The sequence below is a fragment of the Punica granatum genome, chromosome 6 (genome assembly GCF_007655135.1).
Source record: "Punica granatum isolate Tunisia-2019 chromosome 6, ASM765513v2, whole genome shotgun sequence".
Taxonomy (NCBI): domain Eukaryota; kingdom Viridiplantae; phylum Streptophyta; class Magnoliopsida; order Myrtales; family Lythraceae; genus Punica; species Punica granatum.
This window is the reverse complement of record NC_045132.1, coordinates 586,704-610,842: the sequence shown is the minus strand read 5'-3', so window position 1 is coordinate 610,842 and position 24,139 is coordinate 586,704. Positions and strand designations below refer to the sequence as shown.

The 24,139-nt window shown below is 36.3% G+C and overlaps 4 protein-coding genes across 4 annotated transcripts; 2 read left to right on the top strand and 2 right to left on the bottom strand.

Annotated features, from left to right (window-relative positions):
- The first annotated feature begins 5,027 nt into the window (after positions 1-5,027).
- On the top strand, positions 5,028-8,097 carry LOC116210491 (nuclear intron maturase 4, mitochondrial). Its single transcript, XM_031544372.1, is given in 3 exon segments — positions 5,028-5,483; positions 5,683-7,670; positions 7,673-8,097. Coding segments are annotated over 3 exon segments (2,445 nt in total). The 5' UTR covers positions 5,028-5,371; the 3' UTR covers positions 8,018-8,097.
- A 26-nt stretch (positions 8,098-8,123) lies between these two features.
- On the top strand, positions 8,124-11,475 carry LOC116210493 (SAL1 phosphatase-like). Its single transcript, XM_031544374.1, has 10 exons — positions 8,124-8,269; positions 8,357-8,576; positions 8,696-8,793; positions 9,082-9,157; positions 9,395-9,468; positions 9,565-9,767; positions 9,901-10,105; positions 10,241-10,339; positions 10,832-10,985; positions 11,182-11,475. Exons 2-10 carry the CDS (start codon positions 8,450-8,452, stop codon positions 11,343-11,345), a joined length of 1,200 nt encoding a protein of 399 aa, XP_031400234.1. The 5' UTR covers positions 8,124-8,269; positions 8,357-8,449; the 3' UTR covers positions 11,346-11,475.
- LOC116210492 (2-oxoisovalerate dehydrogenase subunit alpha 2, mitochondrial-like) lies at positions 11,461-15,203 on the bottom strand. Its single transcript, XM_031544373.1, has 9 exons — positions 14,840-15,203; positions 13,846-13,983; positions 13,556-13,738; positions 12,966-13,123; positions 12,694-12,793; positions 12,480-12,591; positions 12,217-12,356; positions 11,912-12,097; positions 11,461-11,830 (listed from the first exon to the last, which is right to left on the bottom strand). Exons 1-9 carry the CDS (start codon positions 15,089-15,091, stop codon positions 11,663-11,665), a joined length of 1,437 nt encoding a protein of 478 aa, XP_031400233.1. The 5' UTR covers positions 15,092-15,203; the 3' UTR covers positions 11,461-11,662.
- A 4,890-nt stretch (positions 15,204-20,093) lies between these two features.
- LOC116211788 (NAC domain-containing protein 104-like) lies at positions 20,094-23,666 on the bottom strand. The gene is made up of 3 exons (XM_031546303.1): positions 23,399-23,666; positions 21,147-21,448; positions 20,094-20,403 (listed from the first exon to the last, which is right to left on the bottom strand). The coding sequence occupies exons 1-3, from the start codon at positions 23,607-23,609 to the stop codon at positions 20,236-20,238; spliced, it is 681 nt and encodes a 226-aa protein (XP_031402163.1). The 5' UTR covers positions 23,610-23,666; the 3' UTR covers positions 20,094-20,235.
- Between the last annotated feature and the right edge of the window lie 473 nt (positions 23,667-24,139).

The following is a 24,139-nucleotide window of genomic DNA, read 5'->3' as shown; positions in this document are numbered from 1 at the left end:
AAATCTATAACAATTAAAATACTTAGTTGCATAACAATTGCCATAGTTAAATGGCTAAAGTGTTTGATAACTAAATATTGTACAGTTGAAAAAATATTATAGCTGTTAAAAACCACTTTTTAACAACTAAAATTTATCACTTGGTTGCTAATAAATTATTTTGCTATAGTATGTCACTTTATTTAGTTATTAAGATTTTATCTCATTATACTAGACTTATGTATCTCCTTTATAACAAAAACAATAATAATATGAAATAATCGATATCATATATTAGATATTCAGAGTTTATAATCCTGATATTTTCATTATTTATGATACTCATGCTTCACCGTATTCAAGAACATCAAATCTATAAGTATAAGATGGAGCGTTAGATACCGCAGGATATCTATAGACACAATACCAATAATCGATCGCCCATATATTTTAATATAAAAGATAATCTCACATGATGAGGGCCGGTCAGGCTTGTTAAAGGAGGAGAGTTAACATGGAGAAATATAATGGGGTCCTTTGAACGCTATCTTGTCTGCCAATGGAAATCAAATGAATCCAAAGTATAATGATTAAACTAATGATGGCCCCCATATATTATAACAAGAGATGTTGGTCAATTATTCCTTGTTGCGAAATTCAAAGGCGTTCACAAATATTCTTCCGAGGTAGCCGAAAGGCATACGCAAACCAAAAAAGACCATTTTTCATTTTTTACATCTTTATATACATAATAATCTTTTTGGCGAGTGTATATATATATATATATATATATATATATAGTGAAATTATGCATAAGTGGAGGAAGTACGGCATGCATTTTTTCTAATTAATTAGGTATTGACAAAATCAATCACGTGTCCTTCATCAGATAAGACCTACCAATATGCTGTTGATTCTCTAAGTCTTATGAAATACTAAATTGCATATATTATAGCTCCCTTACGATTCAGGGCGTATCAGGGAAAAGCACATTTCTGTATTTTTTTTTAAAGGAGATATACATATATATTAACTAAAGATTGTTTATGTTGACTATATATGGGAGGAGAAATGAAGAAAATGCCGTAAGAGAATTGCCTATAACTATATAATTAATTATTTAGGTCCCGTCGGAGATCACGTTGGTGCGAATAGAATAAAAGTACCGAGTTAAGATTTAGGTGCCTGTCGCTTTGCAAAAGGCATAATCAATGGTAATGTATGTGCCCTCTGTGCAGGATACCGTTGCTTTTGTGCGGAGGATAATTTATTTCATTTTTTTATTTCAAACTAGTAAAGAATTAAAAAAAGAACGTATATACGTGAAATTAACTTCAATAATTAATAAAGACTGTTCCCATAATTTTTTAATGACACGTCGAGGATGAGTTTCAATGTACTAGACCTGGCTCTTGTCTCACAAGTCAAATTATTTAGCCAGGTCTAATGTATAAGGGCATGAGATGGATATAGGGTGTGGTCTTAATGTAATTATGTGCGCCCTCTTTCTTTGATAATTTTCACAATGGTAGTCCATCCATCCATATCCATATCCACATCCATTTAACATTTATCCAAAAAAAGGTAAAATCCATATATATAAGTAAAATTGACTCCTATAATAATAAATATTTTCTCATTAACAGAAAAATTAATAAAATAATATATATAAAAAACTAAGAGAATTGATCCTATCAAGTGAAGTCCAATTATGAAAATCCAATATCTTCTCGGCTTAATAGAAAAGGCCCAATTTAAACAATAAGTGAAATTATATGTACTAACAAATAAATATTTAATTAGATGTTAAGCTAATTTCTATTATTATAAGAGTAAAATTATTATAATATATGAACTTATGAAATAAACACTGTATATTTAAAATAAGAATATCACCAAATTTTATATTAAAAAATGCATAACCAATCTTATGTGAATATTATAAAAAAAAAACTTATCTATTATACAGTGATTAGATAAATATATATAATGCATTGAGACCATTAATTAAACAATTTTTATCGAACCATTCAAGATTAGTCAAATATTATTAATTGATTAATAAGTGAAACTTGAAATTAACCTTGAGCATATTTTATTGTGTTAAAAAGCAAATATATTTTTAAAAATTCAGAATAATTGTTATGGAAAAGGATATATATGTGTGTGAAAATGAACATATATATACTATACAAATGATATAAACTACAAAAAAAATCATCATATGTAGAATTTCTAAAAAAAAATCATTATTTTATAAAAGAAAATATTTATGACATACCTCTATTAACTAGGAAAAAATAAAACTTACAAATAAGAATAACAATGTTTTATGTGATAAATCTATATTAAAACTAATTTTAAAAAGTGAGACTTATTAACTGAAATTATCAGTTTTAAATTATTATTTTTGAATATTAAAATTAATAATTATAAATTATTATTTTATATAAGAAAATTTATGTTTCAAAATATATATAATTACGATAAAAATGATATAGAAACATACAAACACGAGCCCGTGCAACAAGTACAAAAAAACTAGTACATAAATAAAATTAAGTCTTATTGTAATAAATGATCCATCATTGATGGAAAAAATTAATAAAATAATATTTTGAAAAGATAAAACTATTAATCTAATTTCTATTATAAAATTAGAATTATTATGATATATATTTATGATAATAAAAAATAAATTAAATATTTGAAATAATATGTCATAAAATTTTATAATTGAAAAATGTGTAATCGAGTTTGCTTATATGAATCTTTATAATAAATTTGTCTAATATATAAACAATTAAATAAATATACAATTTCACACCAATTGAGAGACGCTAGTTGCATATTTATTGAATCATTAAAATTTAGCCTAATTTTATTTATTGATTATTGTAAAAAATTTGAAATTAATCATTAAAATATTTTATTGGGTTAAGAAAGAAATATGTTTTCCAAGAATAAGAATAATTGTTATAAGAAATGTTATATTAATGTGCTAAAACAAACATATACAACATAAAGGATATAAACGCCATGAAAATTTTAACTAATTAAATATACAGAATTTTCAAAATAATAGTGGTCTTGTAAAAGGAAAAAAAAATGATAACATATTACTATGAACTTAATCTCATAAATAGAAAAAAAAATAAAACTTAAAAATAAAAATGACAAAACAGTATTTTAGAAAGGACAAAACAAATTTATATTCTAATTACTATAAATTGATGTAAGTGACAAATCTATATTAACAATTAACTTAAATATTATTATTATACAATTTATTTGACCAAATTATTATAATTATTAACTTACTCTAATTTAAAAAATATATATTTAATATTTCTATTTGAAAATTACAATTACTAATTGAAAATCATTTTAATAAGAAAATTGGTGTTTCAAAATGTAACCTATATATATAAAAGTAAAATTGACTTCCAAAAGCAATTAATAGGGTTATATTTAATAAGGTTAGAGTTGTCATTTTGCTTTATTGATAAAATGATTTTTATAAAATTTCTTACGTTATTCTAAAATCTAAAAAAAAAGTTTAAATTTTTCTATTATTTTAGCCACTGTATTTTTTATAATAAAGGTTTGAGATACAATATAATTTGAAGTTGCTTATATAGTTATAGATTTGTATTTCAATTTAATTATTGTATCCATATATCCACATCTGTATATAGTTATATACCCTATTTAATGTATGTAAGAGCAAACTCCCTCGAACTAATATAATTTAGAAAATTATTAAAAAATTATAATAACTGTAGAAATAAGTTTCTATGTGGGATTTAATATGTAGATATACATGTATATAATACAGCTAAAAATTGCTTTATATAAATTACAATGCATAATATCATATATATAATAATTTTTTATTAATATTGTTCAAATTTTCAACCGAATAAGTAATCAATGAAATGACTAGAAAGTAAGTTTGTTTTTCAATGATCTACATATATTATATAATTTGTGATAACGATTCGGTGCATTGCAATCGATAGCACACTTATTTAAATGACATTAAGGTCATTTGAAAAGTTTAAAATTAATTGCAAACCACTTATTTCATAGACTTATGATTCATAAAATAAAAATTAAATCAAATATTTGAAAATTAAAAGCTCAAAAAACAATAATTTTATAGCAAAAATAAATATGTAAATTGTAAATGCATGAATAGAATAGCCATGATATATTTTTGTAATATATATATATTAATGATTTCATAGATATATGATTCATACAAATAAGACAATTGGTTACAACATTATTGTGGGATTATTTTACTTAGTCTAATGTTAATGAAAATTATGTTTTAAATTCAAATTAATCATTTATTTTTACTAATAAGAAATAATTTATTAAAAATGTGAGTGATTCCCATAATGATGATAATAGGTATACGATAACGAACCCGTGCAACACAAGGGATAAAACACTAGTTATTATGATAAGAACTTAGATAGAGATATATAAATGAGAATCGGTGGAATGCACGATAGAAAAATACTAATAATTATAATATAATTTATAAGGAGAATCAATAAACTTGCGTTTGGTTTTCAAGTTGGATAATGATCCAACTCAATTTGTTTTTGTGCAATAATTGAAAGTGTTGATAAATATATTGATATGTGAATATATATATATATATATATGTGAAAGTAGATGAAAAATTTATTAATAAAAAATTAATATGGATATATATATGTGAAAATAGATGGAGAATTTATTATTAAAAAATTAATTTTAAAAATGATAAGAAAAAAGTATGGCTGTCTGGATCAGTCACAGCCATGAACTATTCGTTCATATAACTAAGATTCGTAAAATAGCACTGGACCTATAATTTCCAATATTCACATATCTATCGTAACTTAAGAAATGAAATAATTATGTTGGTGGGTATAATAAAAAATCTAACATGATTTCAAGGAGCATCGGGCCTTTAAATTTGGGCCTGAGGAGGCCCATAATAAGCGGATGCAGAAACAACCAACCAAAAAGTGGTCATCCCTATGACTGACGCGGATCATTAAAATAGCCTCTGCAGTTGATCCCACTGCCGTTGGAGAAGCGGTGTCTATCAAGCGAGACTTGCTTCATGCTTCAACCTCGTAATCATGCGGGGAACGAACTGAACTCTGTACCCTCAAAGGGAATTCTGCATTTTGGGATTGCCCAGAATTCGGAAAATCCTTCTCAATGCCCGGACTCATTTGAAAAGTCCGATCTTTCGAGCGCCGACTGGACCGAAAATGTGGTGCAGGGTACCTGTTCGATGAAATGTCCGGGCCGAGTTGGAAACTCTGCCTTGAAGTCTTTCACGTTCTTGTAAGATCCATCTGGAGAATCTAAGGCCAGCAAGGAGATGATATTCTCGTGCTTTGCAAGAGGCACTTGCAAGCGAAATTTTCTGAAACCTGCCGAACCCCTAAGTTTCGGTTTCTTCTGGCTTCAGCCCTCTCTGACAACAACACTAGGTGAGCCAAACCATAGCGTTTCCGATCGATAAAAGCTGTAGACTTCGGAAGTAAAATGCTGTTAGCATCGGAGTTTTTGACATTGCCTAGTAGGCTTCTTTACTTTGTAAGCTTAATCTGTCCGTGTTTTATGTTTCTTATGGCTAGATAGACTTATTTCTTGGAGCTGCCTACGAACTTTAACAACACTGCTTTACAGGAAGGAGTGGAAAGACAACCCAAGCTCGTGCGGGATATTCTTCTCTTTCTGTTGCTAGTGACACTTTCAGCAGCAATTTCGGGGAAAGATCTCTGGCGCATGAGTTAGCTTGCCTTGTGGATGAGACTTCTACCATCAAGGAGAGGAAACCAAGAAGCCGAACGGAGCTCAAGCGATCTCTAGAGCTCCGCGTGAAGAAGAGGGTGAAGGAGCAATTCATTGATGGGAAGTTTCATTCCCTCCTGCGAAGAGTTCTGGCCAGTCGCGAAACTCTGGAAGATGCTTACAACTGTATCTGCTTGAACTCGGATGTCGATTGTGGTGGTAAGATGCCCTTTGATTCCTTAGCGGAGGATCTCCAAAGAGGAAGTTTCGATGTCAGTAAGAACATATTCTCCATCTCAACTAGGGGTGCGAGGAAAGAAGTCCTTGTTCTTCCGAGTTTGAAGCTGAAAGTCATTCAAGAAGCTATCCGATTAGTCTTGGAAGTTGTATACAAGCCCCACTTCTCAAAGATCTCTCATGGTTGTCGAAGTGGGAGAGGCCATTCGACAGCTCTGAAGTACATTTCTAAAGAGATTTCAAATCCCGACTGGTGGTTCACATTAAATATCAGCAAGAAGCTAGATTCTCGTGTTTTCTCTAAGTTGATCTCGATAATGGAGGAAAAGATCGACGACCCGGAATTGTGTTCACTCCTTAGAAGCATGTTTGATGCTCGGGTGATAAATTTGGAGTTTGGTGGTTTTCCAAAGGGCCACGGTCTTCCACAAGAGGGAGTATTGTCCCCCATACTGATAAATATATATCTCGACCAATTTGACCGGGAATTTTATAGATTATCCATGGCACATGAAGCTCTTGGTCTTGGCCCCGGGTATTCTAATCAAACTGGGCCTGCTTCCAATCTCCGCAATTGGTTCCGGAGGCAACTGAAAGGCAATGTGGACACAGAAAGCATAAATCGGCAAAATTCTAATCCAAGAATTCATTCATGCAGGCATATGGATGAGATGTTTTTTGCTGTAAATGGACCTAAAGATATTGCAGTTAGTTTAAAATCTGAGGTCGTCAATTACTTGCAGGAGGTCCTGTTTTTGGAAGCAGATGATCAGGCAGAAATATTCCCATGCAATGGGCGGCACGGAATTCAGTTTCTTGGCCTTCTCGTTCGGAGGAAATTAAAAGAAAGTCCTGCAGTGAGAGCTGTTCACAAGTTGAAAGAAAAGGTTGAACTTTTCGCTTCGCAGAAGGAAGCTGCTTGGGATGCTGGGACAGTTAGGATTGGAAAGAAGTGGCTCGCTCATGGCTTGAAGAAGGTTAAAGAGTCAGAGATCAAGAGTTTGGCTGATGAAAATTCTGTTCTAAGTCGGATATCAAGCTATAGAAAAGCTGGTATGGAAACGGATCACTGGTATAAACATTTGTTAAAAATATGGATGCAAAATGTGAATGCGAAAGTTGCGGACAGCGAGGAGATTATCTTATCAAAATATATTGCCGAACCTTCTCTTCCCCGGGAACTTACAGAGGCATTTTATCGCTTTCAGAAGTGTGCAAAAGAGTATGTGTCTTCTGAAACAGCATCTACTCTTGCTCTGTTGCCAAATTCTCCTGAAGCTGAGACCATTACCGAGATTGTCGCTCCTGTTGAAGTCATAAAAAAGCGGCTGCTAAGATACGGGTTGATGACTTCTCGAGGATTCGGCCGTTCTGGGAGTCTTCTTATCCTCCTAGACAGAGCCCAAATCATTGAATGGTACTCAGGTATTGTCCGCCGCTGGCTCAGATGGTACCGAGAATGCAACAACTTTGACGATGTTAAGGTCATAGTATACAATTGCCTGCGAAAATCTTGCATTCGCACTCTCGCAGCAAAGTACAGAGTGCATGAGACTGAGGTGGAGAAAAGGTTTGATTTGGAGCTAAGTCGGATCCCTTCAACCATTGAGGTGGATCAGGAGGAGGAGGAGGAAGATGAGACCAAGTTTCTCAAGTTTTTGAGAATGATGAGGCGCTGAACTATGGAATTTTATATTCTGGGGCGTGTTTGCTGTCTCTGGCAAGATCGACAATCGCGTCGAGGCCCTGTGATTGCTTCACTATAGGATGTACATCGAAGGCACCGAGTGTTTATACTATTAATGTGATGGAGAGACAGAGATTCCCAGGTTGGAAGACCGGGTTCTCGAGTTGCATCCACCCTAGTTTGAACAGGAGGCGAATCGGGTTGTGCGATAAACATCTGAAGGACCTCTTTTCCGGTCGCATATCACTGCAGTCGATCGAATTTGGGGCGTGGAGAAGAGGATCTTCTTCCGTTGATTCAGAATGAAATGTATAGGGAGAGAGATTCTTCTCTCTTTGTTCTTATTGTAGCTAAAGCAATTCAAATACAATGTAGAAGTTGCCACAGATGAGTATACTAAGATCGATGAGTTATCTTTCCTGGAATCGAACATTATCAATGAACGATCGTGAGGCATAACCATGCCTATCAAAGCTACCCGAAAGACACAGTAGATTAGACCCTCAGCTGAAGCACATCTTCAAAGTCTATCCCTTTTGCATTAGACGAACATGATAAGTATGTTTCCTTTCCTAAATATATTAGGCTATTGGGAATTGAAATACAAGTCATGACACTTTTTTTTTTTTTTTTGGTACCAACCAGGATTACAGGGACTCAGTTTAAACCCATACAATCCAATTATAACATATCGGATGGAAGTTTGGAATCTTTTCCGGGGAAAAATCTGAACTTTACATGGAAAGCAAACGGCCACTTTATATTGCAGACGCAGATTTCGATTCTATTCCTGAAACGGCGGAGGAGGGGGCTGGGAGGGAAGGCAACAACAGGAGAAGTGGGCAGGAGGGCCGACACCAAACATGTCTTTACTTTACTTGCGAACATCAGCATTGCTGTCGTCACCTTCTTCTTCCTCCTCCTTCTGCTATAATTGCCCAAAGCTGAAGTTCACTAAACCCCATTTCTCCTTCTCCTTCGTAGCCTCCTCTCCGTTTGCTGCGCTCTCGACGATGTCGACTTACGACCAGGAGCTCGCCGCCGCCAGGAAAGCCGCCTCTCTCGCTGCCCGCCTCTGTCAGGTCTCTCTCTCGCTCTCCCTTTCTCTCCCTCTCCCTTTCCCTCTCCCTTCCTCGGTGGCACTCGCAGTTTCCAGTCGAAGAAAGAGTAAGATCTATGGTGTGCTGCTGCGTTTTTCGACAAAGGGTCACTTGGGTTTGCTCCACTGACACAGTTGGTGCATCCTTTGCAATACCCAGAAATCAAAGCTGTTGACTCTGAATTCAATTCTGATGGAAAATGTTTTCCTCTGCTTCCAATTGCTTCTTGCTTTCTGTTAATTCGCACATTTCCTGTTCTTTTTGTTGCAGAAAGTGCAGAGGGCACTCTTGCAGTCAGATGTTCAGTCAAAATCCGACAAGACTCCTGTCACCGTGGCCGATTATGGTTCAGCACTGGCTTTCCTTTCTTTTATTGTATTATTGTGAGCTGGATATTTCATTTGGGGTCAGAGCATTCATTTGTATATCAAATTAGGTAATGCAGGGAATATTTCGAGATTCAGGGCAAACTTATGAAAAATTTAAGCTGGGTTTGTGGGGGCGATCAAACTAGGAGCATGGCATAAGTCTAGTTTTGATGGTTTTGGCATGAACCAACTTTGGTTTCTTTTGCTGATTCCAGGCTCGCAAGCTCTTGTTAGTTTCATTTTGCAACGGGAACTTCCATCAGAAAATTTCTCTCTAGTGGCCGAAGAGGTAAAATAGTTAAACTTGTCGACAAGTATTGGATGACTATTTGCCATTTGTATCGCGCAATGCAACTTCAGAATCTCCCACTCCTTTGCCTTCTAGGATTCAGGAGATCTTCGTACGGCCAGTGGAACAGAAACGCTTCGCCGCATCACTGAAGTTGTGAATGAAACTCTAGCAAATGACGGTTCCTACAGTTCTACTTTATCAGCAGAAGACATCCTTGCGGCAATTGATAGTGGTAAATCTGAAGGCGGTCCTGTGGGCCGACATTGGGTCTTAGATCCCATAGACGGCACCAAAGGGTGAGTTTTCAACCTGAATGGCTTGACTAGTGGATTGACAATAGACCATTGGGCTTTGCAGTTTTTGCATAATTTGCCTCGACATCTTGCAATTAGTATTTCATGTGCTTTTACTGATGGTCATCATCCACAGGTTCTTGCGAGGTGATCAGTATGCAATAGCTTTGGGTTTGCTAGATGAGGGCAAAGTAGTATTGGGAGTCCTTGCTTGTCCCAATCTTCCCTTAGCATCCATTGCAGGGAAGGAGGATTCAAACAAAGGTGTTGGCTGCTTGTTCTTTGCAAAGATCGGTTCAGGAACCTATATGCAGTCACTTGATGGTTCATCACCTGTAAAGGTTGGAACTCTTAAATATTTTGTTTTCTCATTGCTTTCCTTCTTATTAAAGCTGCCATTCGATGCGGATATTCTTTTGAGCTTGCTGGGTAGGTTCCGGACTTTTAGCTGCTATCTGATATCTTGTACCTTCTAGGTGAATGTCTCTGCTACTGAGAACACTGAAGATGCTTCCTTTTTTGAATCGTATGAAGCAGCACATTCCATGCATGATTTAACGAGCTCCATCGCAAAGGTAATGCCATCTCATTTTGTGTGTGGGAAACTTATCAAGTGACATTAGAACCTAACACTGTTTAGATAGTGGGGATCTTGACTATAATAAGCTCGGTACCGCCCTACCCTTTTATTTGCCCTATCCAAAGAAGATGAGGGGTTTGGTGGGCTAACTACTTCCATACCACCCCCTATTTGTGCAAAGAAAACAAGGAATCCGATACCCCTCCACACCCTTTCCCACCTTTCCCCACCCTACCCTTTGGTCTCTCGGTATCCAAACAACTCAGTTGAGAAGAATCAATCACAGTAAAGGATTAATGGGGGAATCCACACGATTGTTGTGGTTTGTAATGAAAGCACTACTGTTTTTGGTAATGTGATGATGATTGGTTTAGTAATCTCTCTTTTTTTTTCCTCGTGCGTTCGTTTTGTGTGTGTGTGAGAGAGAGAGTTTTTTTTTTTTTTTTGGTGGAAAGAGAGTATCTTTACGAGACTTTTTTTTTAACAGAAACTCGGAGTTAAAGCCCCACCAGTCAGAATGGATAGCCAGGCGAAATACGGGGCTCTCTCCAGGGGGGATGGAGCTATTTACATGCGCTTCCCCCACAAAGGTTACCGCGAGAAGATATGGGATCATGCTGCTGGATGCATTGTTGTGACTGGTAAGAGATTAGTCCGTTCAGACTGCTCTGGTTGACTTCTAGTTAGTTTATTATTAACATTTTCGCTTTCAAATCTGCGGTTCTGAATTCTTTAGATGGAAAATGATCCTTGTCAGTCGAAGCTCGGTTTAGTTCTGTTCAGTTAATTACAATCCTACGTTATACTGGATGCGTGATTTCTTTGCTTGAATTGCAGAGGCGGGAGGTGTGGTCACAGATGCTTCGGGTCAACCTTTGGACTTCTCAAAAGGGAGGCATCTCAATCTTGACACAGGAATCGTCGTCACCAATCAGAAGTTGATGCCTCTGCTGCTGAAGGCAGTGAGAGAATCCCTGGAGGAGCAAGTTTCTTCCTTATGATGATATTAGTTCGGTGGTTGTCAGCAGTTATAACAGTGATGCCTTCTTTGTTTTGCAAATGTCCTCATAAGAGAGATATCCTGTATGATTGAAATTCTCTGGCAATAAATATATGTTTTGAAACTCCCAACTCTGTCTTCCGCGATGATGAGGAGGAATCATGGAAGTTTTAACATGTTTAAGATACAGAAGATTGAACCAAATGGATTACATTGACACTTTTTTTTTTCTGGTTTTTTGGGGGATAACTAGATTGTATTGACACTTGAATGAAAAGTATCTTTCTGCATATTTGATAACTCTCCCCCAGGATTTATCTAAAGGGGCACATCCTCCGGGTAATCTCGTGGATGCCTCTCAATGGTCTCTCTTAGCAGTTTCTCTTGCTCCCGGAGATTTGAAGGAGGGACATCGTAAACATCTGTGAAGAGATCAGCAATCGGTGGCTTCTCGACTCTCTCTGCCACTTGAATTGCATCTAGTAGCTGCAACAAGATAAGGGACATCTTACTAAAGCTGACGAGTTCTTAAGAACCAAAGGAGCAAATCTTTTAAAAGGTTTTTACCTGCTTTCTCACATCGATTCGAAGCTCAGACTCAGCTTCACTGCTCCACCAACCATTTCTCTCAATCCATTTTCTAAGCCTATTCACTGGATCCTTCTGCATTCTCCACCATTCAATCTCATTGGCCGGTCGGTACTTGGTGGAATCATCAGATGTGGAGTGATGGCCCACTCGATATGTCATGGCCTACATTATAAACAGTATCAACAGAAGTAAATATTGCTTTCAGCTCGATCGGAATGAGAAACTGCCTCAATCTCTGGACGTATGGTAAATTAAGATTTAGAGCATCTCTTTTTCTTTACCTCGATCAAGACAGGCTTTTGCTCACCAATCGCCATTTCACGGGCAGCACGAACTGTATTATACATGGCAAGGGCATCATTGCCGTCTACCCGAATGCTTTTAACTCCATAAGCTTGACCTCTAATAGCAACCCCATCACCTTCCGAATAATAGAGTCCGTCAACGAAAATCATATAAAGATCATATGAATTCATTGGTAAGGCTTGACACAAAATAACTGAAAACATTAAAAAAAGGAGGAAGAAACAGAATGAATAAGTACTTCGAAACTGGTCGGACGTGGGTGTACTGATTGCCCACCCATTGTTCCGACAAATAAAAATCACCGGGGCCTCCATTACCGCCGCAAAATTTAGAGCAGCATGAAAATCTCCCTATATATCAATACAAAGAATCAGTTGGGCAAGAAAACATCGTTGAAAAGTTTGTTCGAAATTCTAAATGGCAATCGTGTGTGCTGTTTGTAAAATTTCTACCTCGCTAGAACCACCATCACCGAAATATGTTACTGCACAAGCATCTTGTTTGTCCATCTTCAAAGAATAAGCGGCACCAACTGCAGGTGGAAGCTGTGTGCTGAAAGGAATATTGAAAAGAATGATGATCCCGATGCCGTAGCTTTCATTGATGGTTACTATTAGATGTCATGTGACTGATATGAAAGAATAAACTACTCATGCCTTAAAATTATATCACAAATGTCCCAGTGATGAAAATGATTCTTATGTACACAACAAGTACATCTTACGCAATTGTTGATGATACAGTGAAGTAATTGAGCTTGTTGGACCCGTAATGAATGGGCATTTGCCTGCCTTTTCCATAGTCAGCTTTGTTTCCAAAGCACTGATTCGCAAACTCTTGTAAGGTGAAACCCCGCCATAGCAGTACTCCGGGCTCCCTATACTGCAAAATACAAGAATCCTCATTCCCGAGTTTGTGCAACTTTTTGCTCGTTTCAACTTTTAGCTCGCCTCATATAGTTGAATTAAAATAGTCAGTGCACAAGGGACAGTCTGGCCAACTGCTTACATCTCTCCATCTACTAATAATTCTAATGAGTACACGATTAACTTACATTTTCACTCGAATGTGAATAATACACACTTCTCAAACTTTTTGTTGTTCCTATAAAAACATGAAAAGGTCGTCTCATTTCGTTATTGGAAAGCTACTAGAACCCAAAACATTCCCATTTCATGAAAAGCTAGGAAAAATAACTCTTTCCCGGGAAAACCATAGCATAGTTAGCCAAAATCCACACAGTAAGGTCATATTTTCTGATCGAGAAGATGGTGGAGACCCTTTTGTATTAGAATAGATAGGATAGACTTGGACCTGAGGGAAGACAAGGTCATCCATAGTAAGTGCCGCAGCAGACGCAATGTTGATGGCCTCTTCTCCAATTGTGGTTACATAAAACGAGATTCTTCCTTGCCTTTGCGCTTCATAGAAGACTGTGTCCAATACTTGAAGCGTGACCATCCCAGTGTACATTTTCACAGCAACTTCCTCACTGATCTAAACAGAAAAGAAGGGATGCCTGTTTTTCCTTTATGATCGACACAGAAGACTGCACAGTAAAAAATGAATGAGAATGCACGAATGACACATGCACATAGACATACCTTTGTCAAACCGCTGTCCATAAGGGGCCGACCCTCTTCATCGATAACCCGATAGCAACGTATGCGTTCCTCAGGGGACTCGGGGATGAACCTCATGCTAGACGTGAACGCTATTCTTCCACCGGGAAAATCCAACATCTGCAAAATGAAAATTTTTCCCTCATACTTTGAGCAAGGTTCAGGGCAAAATTCATGCTTCATCTCGAATCAGCTCTCATTTGTCATGACATTTAGAAACCCACTAAACTAAAGGCAATGGATTGATCAGTCTCCACCCAATTTAAAAAACTTCGACTAAAGTTCGTCACAGCGAACTGGCATTCGTTCTCGCTCATGAAAATCCTGGAAAAAGTTTACTTCTTTATCCACCCTTATTTGCAGCATTATGCACGTGTACTGACTATTCTATTCTATTCTAATCTAAACATATCAAAGGGACAAGTTCTGCGCACTGAAGAAGAGTGTGAACTGCTCGCAGGGAACGCAAAAGCTAGAAGATCGCAGTAAGCAAGTTCTGATGCAAAAAAAAAAATGCGGGTCCCAAGCCCAGAATCTGGAGCAATCGAAACATATTCCTCAGAAACGATGAGACGGCAAGATTCCATTTCCAACTTTATTCTGCAGGCCATCAACAGTTTCTTCCTAGAGAATACCAAAGCCTTCCCTGATTATTGGACTTTTTTTTTTCGGTAGAAACTGATTATTGGACTTTGATTAGGCCATGCAAAGGCATATCTAATACATAATGACTGTAACAACAACATGAATTCATTTCATTTATCAGCTCAAACTTTTTCAGACAAAATGATTGCAGCAAATTCGCACGGAAATGTGCAGAAATTCCAAAAGCCGCCGCTGACATTTGATGAAGGAACACCCCAACATCATTATCCAAAGCAAATAAACCCATTAATACAAGAAAACAAAAGGAACTCGAAGACGGTGCTGAAGCTTAGCTCACACTGGGGAGTGGAGTGGCAGTAGCAGAGACTACCTGATTATCATCGCCAATATCGGTCATACACTCAGCTTGTTTCTCGGCTTCGGTCGATTCGAAACGGCGAGATGAGGAAAGGGCCGCCGGGCCGCCCCAAGTCGGGATTTTTGTGGGGAATTTGGAGAGATGGGTCCGATGAGACGAAGCCGAATGTATGTGCTCGAGGACACCCAGTGACTGATGAATTTGGGAGCTGCTGATGATGCGATTGATGAAGTTTCTTGATTTTCTCATGCCCAGACCCGCCATGAATGGAATGGAAGAAGCAGAGACCGCAATGAACTGTCCAAGGGAGAATGAGAGGTAGGGACGCAGGGGCGGAGAGGAGAGCTGCTGCAACTGTATCTGGCACGGTTCATGAATCTTTCGTGGATATTAGGAATTTTTGTCTGTTATGGTTGCCCATATCTAAAGAGAAACTGAACACGTAACTACGTAAGTGGTTATTAATGGTGAGTTTAGTTTTAGAGTTAAATTTTAATTTTGATTGTGGAAAAATACAAATGGTTGCATAGTGTATTGAATTAAAATTAAAGTTAAAATTTTTAATTTGAGAAATGTGTATTTTTATTGTATAGTATGTTAAGTTAAAGTTAAAGTTAAAATTTTTGTAATTTTAACTGCGAAATCAAACGAAGCATAACTTGCCAAATGCATAAGAATATACATTGGATGCACTACACATATATGTAGATATCCATCAAATTTTTCATTGTCGTTACGACTATAACGGAGTTAAAGGGCCATGAGTCTAAGTAGATATCAAAAAAGGGACGCGAAAAATCTCAACAGCTATGATCGATTTTGGTATGGAAGTTGATTTGACTTTGATCATAAAGTACTTTTAATCATTTAATCCCATACTACAAATTAAATTTGCTCATATAAAACACAATTTGACAATTATGTCGTATCTCAATAGAAATACTTTCTCCAACGGGAAAATAGGCTCAAAAATCAATTAATTTTATGAAATTCCTCGATTTAGTAATTTTTTCAACTTTCACTTGAAAAATCACAACGTTTAACTTCATTATCCTTATCTATAAATCCATTAATTGGGCCGTCAAAACTATTGACGTGATCGTTATCAATGCTGATATGGCATATGATTGTCTACGTGAATGACATATCATAAACATTTTAACCTAAAAAATCGATTTAATTTGAATGAATTATCCTTCCAAGAAAAAAAAAGGGACGAATGGATAGTTCATAATAAGGTGTCTAAGATAATCACAACAGATCAGCGTCATTTGCACTTTGCCTTTCTTCTCCTGACGTGGAAGTCTCCCCCTTATCTGATGTCACACCTTCCCCTCGGCTTATTCATTGTCAATTTATCAATTCACCCAACTTTACCAAGGACAATAAATAATAATCCATTAAATTTAGTCTGGAATAAGGGCTCGCATGATTTTGTTTATGATGTCTAAATCTGACTTGGGGTGTGTTCACGTTAAAATCACATGCAGGACCACCTAATTGACAATACGTGAGTGATCCAAGCATGCCTAGAAGCGATTCCAAAATATGAGACGTGTCAATGGCCGGCCATACCTATTCAAATCGTGTACCACGACCTAGATGTCCACGGGATTGATCGGCGGCTAGATTTAACTTCAAGTAATAATTTCCACTTCAGACGATAACATGACTCTAGGATTTAGCCGTTTAGGATTCTCCACAAATTTTTTACTTACGAACACAAACACAAGTTCGAACAAGTGAACTCAAACCTTGAGTACACTTTGGCAAGTAGTGCCGAAGGAAGATAAAATCTTCGCCTTGAAAACCCAGAAAGGACAAAGTTATTCATCCACGAGGAATCAAATGAGTGATAAACAAACGGGAATTGAAAGGTGCGATAAACTAAAGTGTGGGTAAAAGTAAAGCGCGATAAACGAAAGTGCGATAAATGAAAGATAAGAAAAGTACAGGTTTGATTGATTGATGTGCAAAATCTCATAACAAACAAGACAATAAATATAAATATAAATATATATATATATATATATAGGCGATACAATGAAATTTTAAGAAATTTATCTAAATTAGATACGCCACAATATATAATATCGGGATAACATCAAAATACGAAATTGACCCCTAAGACTATCTAAATTGTCTAAAAATAAAATAGCAAATAAAATTAGAGGGATATCCGACCCATCCGAGTGTCTAAATTCGAAGATATCACGAGACCTTCACATACTTGATCACCAGGTATATCGGCTGCCAAGGAAAAATAATTCTTCCATCACCACTGATGTATATGCATGCTCATGCACATGTATATATGCTCCAGCCACCATGATGGGCTTCTCTTGGGCGTGATCCATTGGGCCTTCTCTTGTATGTCTTGGACTCATCTTCAAAATATGGGTCTAACTTCAAGACTTGGGATCCAATCCGACACAGCCGATGCTATGACAATCACGGCCCGCCTTCTCAGTCCCGGACCTGCACATTCCCAAATCCCTGGAAAATTATCGAAATCACCAATCACACATCACGACTCGGCTAAACTCACATATTACGGAAAATAGGTGTAAACAAGGTGTAAGTGAAAAATGAAAAGACTTGAAAACCCGACCCCGTGGCATCTGAAAAATTCGGTTTACTAAGGTCGCATGAACTTGTGAGGAACTACCACATGTCCCATCTTTCTCCTAGGTGTGCTATTACGGTAAATCTGATGAAAGCTTTCGATTCATTGGATTGGAGTTTTCTACTGAATACCTTGGATGCTATGGGACTTCTTGGAAAATTCGTTGACTGGATTCGCGTGCGCATTACTTCTCCATATTTGTCGATTTCAGTCAATGGTTTAATTGCAGGCTATTTTCTAGTGAAGAAAGGTGTAAGGAAAGGTGATCCCTTGTCCCTTATCTTTTTGTGATTGCCGTAGAGGTTTTTCGTCAAATGTTAAATCAGGCTGCTCTAAAAGGCCAATTTGGTTTTCATCCGAGATGCAAATCCTTGGGAACTCACTCACTTATGCTTCGGGCACGATCTATTTGTCTTCTCGAATGGTACAGAATCCTCTCTTTTGGTAATTTTGGATGCGCTTTAGAATTTTCACAAGTTGTCAGGATTGAAGCTAAACCTTGAGAAATCTGAATAGTTTTGTGGATGTGCTTCTATATCCGCACGGGATTCTTCATTGGCATCGACTGGTTTCAAAAAGGGAGTTATGCCTGTTAAGTATTTAGGGCTACCTCTTGTAACTGGTAAGCTTCCCATAAAAGATTGTGTAGTTCTTGCTGATAGAATTGTGCACAAGATCAAGGGCTGGACTGCTAGACATTTATCTTATGCTAGAAGAATTCAACTTCTAGATTTTGTTATATTTATCATGGTTACTTATTGGTGCTCGAGCTTTATTCTTCCTAAAAGGGTAATTAAATTAATTCGTCAAAAGGGTCGGGCTTTTCTACGGAGAGTTCTGACAAAGCTCAAAAGGGTGGCTCAAAGGTAAAATGGGAATATGTTTGCCTTCCCAGATGTAAGGGTGGGCTAGGGGTTAGAGATATGGGCATGTGGACTGAAGTTTGTATTATGAGGAATGTCTGGATTTTGTTACTTAGTTCAGGTTCAATTTGGGTAGCATGGGTTCAGAAGTACTTAATTAAGAATAGGAGTTTCTGGGCTTTGAAGATTTCAGATGAATGTTCTTGGAGGAGAAGCTATTACAATTAGGAATCATTTGGTAATTGATAATCTATCTAGATTATCGGAAATGTGTCTTTTAAATTGCTTGGGCCCACATATTGCCTTGTTTGGCTAACACACATTACCGGTAATTTGGCAATCCACTTCACCACCAAAATGGTAATGTGGATAGCCCTCATGGAGGGTGTCTTAATGGTGGTAATCTTATATGCCAAAATTACCCTCTATTTATTTCATTCTCAATCAAGCAAGACGATTGCCATCATCGATTCACCATGGCCATCCCAACCACCACAGTTGCCATCCCAGTACCGCCGCCATCCCAATACCGCTGCCGCACCAAACAGCACCACCGCCTACAACCACCATCACGGTCGTCCCATTCCCCATATTCTTCTTTCTCCACTCTATAAATCCTAATTTCAAGTTTCAGATTCAGTTTTTTTTTTTTTTTTTTTGTGATGGAACTCAAGTTTCGGGACTTCGAAATTGAAGCCTCTCCCCCTAGTCGGAGCTTTGTCCATTGATTTAGTTGCAGCAGGGGCCGGGAATTCGTCAACAATAGGGATAGAGCCTCTTCTCTTCAAACAAAAAAGAAAAGATCGAAGATGCTGATGTGGTAGACGAGTGGGGAATAGTACCGGAGTGGAACTGGTTTCGGCATAAAGGCGTGGAGGAGAGATGCAGGAGGTGCTAGCAAGAGGCAGCTATGGCTTTTTGATTAATTGGATGCGGCTGTGGTGTTATTATAGACAGAAGGAAGGAGATGGAAATGGGTGGTGGTTGGGCAATTTAGGAAGTTTGTCTTTAATTTTTAGAAATTTATTATAAAATCAAATATTATTTTAATTTATTATAAAATTAACTATTATATAATAAGATGACTGGTAATATTAATTGGACACCAAACATAGCAAGATAGATTACCGGTAATTTAAATGCTAGTAATCTATCTCGAGGTAATGTAAATTCCCGATAATTTGATTGTCGGCAATCCACCAAACGCCACCTTAAGGCCTATGATAAAGCCTCTGCTAAGAATTGTGAATAATTATTATGAAAACAAATCCGTGCAATGTACAAGTTAAAACACTGGTAAGTAAATATAACATGTAAGTCTCATTTATTATGACAATTTCGTTTTGTTATTCTTGTACTAGCGAAATATCCTCGTAGTCTGAGGCCCCAAAAAACATATGTCAATCACTTCCAATTCCCTCGTTAGACAACTGCATCTAGAAGCTCATTACTCTCCAACTTAGATGATCGGATCAAAATTGTTATGCTTGATTTTTCTTCACCCCTAATGGCTTTCGTGCAGTCTATCTCTCTAAATCTTAATATATATATATATATATATATATATATATATATATCTGGGGGTCCTGAAAGTATGTAGAATCGCAGATAAGACCCGATCCGCACAACCACTTTCAGTCCTAGTCCTGGTCATTCGTTCTAGGTCAATGATATTGATGTGTAGTTGCATATCGAATGGTTGATGCCACCAAATATAGAGAGAACTATTACTACTCAAGACAATACAGACGTTAAAAACCAAAAACACTGGCAAGGTCATAGCATATGAACTTCTTTTCCTTTACTATTACAAGAACTAATATGTACACAATATTATATATATATATATATACATATATATTGTATTCTATAACACATGTATAAAAGAAAAGATAATGGTGTACATGTTAGCCGATGGCTTAGCATGGTGAAGTTACATCATCAAGATCATCATCTAATGCCATGAACATTTCATCAAGAGACGAAATCTCACTTCCACAATCATCACAGTTGCCCCGGTAGCAGCGCTGATTAGAACCATAGTTTTTCCTCTCATGGACCCGGCACAGGACTAGTGACCCATGTTCCTGTTGTTTTTTTTTTTTTTTAAAAAAAGGACCGAAGTTAATATCGGCTTGGTCAGAAGGACAACAGAATTCAATACTCCGAAGAAATGACGCGAAGATGGCTCCGGCCATATGCACAATTGGATATGCTGGTTGGGCTAGTTTTCTGGGCCCATGGACCTAACCCACTTAGCTATAGCTAGGTAGGTCACCAGGCCGGCCCCAGACACCCTTTACCTATATCGATGATTATTGTAGACAACAAAAGTTACTATATATATCTCAATGGATTTAACTCCATCAGCTTCGCCCGTCAAGCACGTCAGTTGAACTATTTCAGCATGTGGTAACTAATCGCGGTATTGTGTCTAAAAAAACCATCCAAGCCGCTATATCCAGGTCTGATAAATCCTAGTGTATCAATGGCAAGTCCTAGCGTGAGTCTGAAGTAATATATATCTCTCTTACTCAATGTGTTAAGATTCTCGTCTTAGTTATATCTCAGTCTAACTTGAATATATAACATGGTCTAGTAAATAGCCTAATCATCACCAGACTCGATCGACCGTTTTCACTTATTTACAAATTTTCAAATATCTTATCTACCATACTAGGCAAATGTTCCCACAAATCTAACTCTTCGTGGTGCAAAACAGCTTGAGAGGGATAATACTAACTCCCTCATATATACTTGTAAAGAGAAGACAAGAACATCAAAGTAACAATAAGACATTTCCATCACATAATAATTAATTATAACTCACCTGTCTTTGATTCCCAAACCTCTTGTGGGAATAACCATTGACGGTCGATCCATCGCGGGGAATAAGACGGTACTCCTCCATTACCCAGTTTGTTTCCTCGCCTTCTATTGCGGCTCCACAGCGACGACCGCCACCGATGTGGAAGACGAGGAGCTTCTTGGTCCCTATCTTAATACCATTAGCAGCCCTGCTGAAGATAGGTTCCTCCATCTCCAAATCCTTCCAATACCCACTGCTTGTGCTTCTGTTCTGCCTCTGTCGGCTGAAATAAAAATACTGATTTCCACTGGCAATTGCCTTCCCTACATATTATACATGAACATAAAAAAAATATGTGTATAGCATCATCTGATCACAATCCAATGCATATTAAACAAATCTAAACTATATTTTGCAAGTATATAATTGGAATCGATTAGACTTTATAGATTTAGAACAAAACCTTTTTGCTCTTTTTTTATAAGTTTGTACTAAAAAAGAATTTTTCCCTTATTTTGAAAATTACAATTCAAAGACTATCCTAATTTTAAATGAAAAATTCATCGATAGAATACATTTTCTTTGTAGATAAACCAAGATATTGTTCATAGACACATTGTCTCTATTATTGGAAATCGAACTCGTTTTATAATCAAGCCAGGCGAAACTTCAATTTATTTCCCTCTTAATCTATACATGAGAAACCGGCCATAACACATAATTTTCATATATATATATATATATATATTATTAAAAAATATATAATTTATTCTTCACTGTGGATACGATGATAGTCAGTGTAATTCGATTATAAATTTTAATAATATTTATTTCCATAAAATTATTTATAATAACTTAAAAAATATAATTTACTGTATATGTGATGATAGTCAGTATAATTCGATTATAAATTTAATAATATTTATTTCTATAAAATTATTTATAATATAAAAATTATGTACATGATTATTATGGCAAACCCATATATATATATATATATATATATAATACAATATATCATAACTTGGCTGTAATTTTTGCATTATAATAATCTCAACATGTTATAACAAATGCCAACAATCCTTTTCTATACACTATCTGCGTTATATGTGTGTATATGTATATGTATTCGTATGTGCATCCGCACTTAAATCGCTAAATTTATAAGATGAATAAAGCCTAATCAATCATTATCATTCATTTATGGATTTTTCGATATAAAAATATTTTAAATTTCATGAAATTTAACAAAAAAAGTTATGTTCTAATATTTGTGGTGGAAAAGGTTCACACTTTCATATATCAACCATTTCTTAAGAAATAGAATGAAAATGGGTTGAAATTAAAAACCTATTAGTAAATCTGTATATTTATATTAAATTACACGTAATAGTATATAAATTTACTTTGTACGTGTAAGCCTTAGTGAGGCTCTTTATGAATATACATATATAGATTATTTAATATATATATATATATGACTTAAAATTAACATATATAAATTTAATATTTTAAGGTGGGAGTAAATTTCAAATTCACCTAATATGGTGGGGGTGAATTTCATAATATGTATGGACATCCAGATGGATATATGTTGAGCAATTAAGAAAATCAATTTCTCTCCGGGGTTCGGCCCGTAATTTACCGCCCAAACACCCCCACACCCCCAACCCACCCCCCCACCCAAACAAAAAAAAAAAAAAAAAAAAAACTCCAAAGGATGAGTTATGACAAAGCGACATATCTTTAGTCTATTTGCATTCGGAGGGCTATAAAAATGTCTAATAAGGTCAGAAAAAGAGGTTAAGTAATTACCTACAAAAATATTTTTACTTTTTTTGTGTAGACATTTTTTAACTAAACCAGGCAGATTTCCTTTAAACACATGTACTCCATAAGCTGTATATGTGAAGATTAATTAAATGGGAGATGATCGGTAAAGCTTAGCTGCCACTAAACAAAGGGAAGAACAGAGACCGTGTCTTCTTATAACGAAAATATCCAAAATCTAAAAATAAATGAAAGGTTCAGCCCGTCGCTTCGATTTGTGAAAGAAGCTATACTCCATTTAGGGTAGAGTGATGAAAGACTCTTTTCCAGCAAAAAAAAGAAAAAAGAAAAAGAAAAAGAAAAGAAGAATCAAAGAGATCATAAATAAATGAATACCTTATAGACATGGAACAATTGATAATATTTATTTACTTTCAAAGAAACCAGCCAAAAAGCTGGAGAATAAGAAGAGAGTAATTGTATTAAAGTTCAGAGTAGATTACCATTGAGCTCCCAAGGATCAGGTTGAAAGGCAAGAAGGTCGGGGATGATACTGTAGGAGAACAGAGAAGAAGTAGAGGAGGAGGAAGATGAAGCAGATGAAGAAGACTTGGGGTAGAGGAAGTGAAGGATGAGCTCCTCATCTGTGGGGGAGAACCTAAACCCGGGTGGCAGCTTCAGGCTGCAGCTTCTTCCCCTCGCTGCCTCATCCATTTTGTTGAGATTATTCTTATTTCTCTGAAACTACACTTTAGCTTGTGATATACTCAGTGTTAATGGATCTCTCACACACCCACCCACACACACACACACATATATATATATATAAAGTGACAAGGATATAACATTTCTCCTAAGATAGCTTGCCCCTTTTCTCTCCTTTTATTTTCTCAAAAAGATATATATTTACTCGGAGGTTAATCAGTGTAAACCGAATAAAGTCTGGTAAAATTCATACACACTATACGTATCATCTACAATGTAAGAGTTCGAAATCTACTAGAAATATTGAATACATGGTCAGGCCAAGCCAACACCCATGTGAGGATTAGTTTCCATCATCTTATAAGTTGTTAAGGACACCTCATGCTTCCAAAAAGTTTTTGCTCTGGTGGGGAATCAAACGTCTCATAACTGAGTCTGGGTGAACTTTGAAGTATTGAATTAATTTGCAGTATGTTAGACCACCACTAAAACTCAGACGTTACGTTTTAGCATTTTCTTTATTTTGGCTAATAGAATAT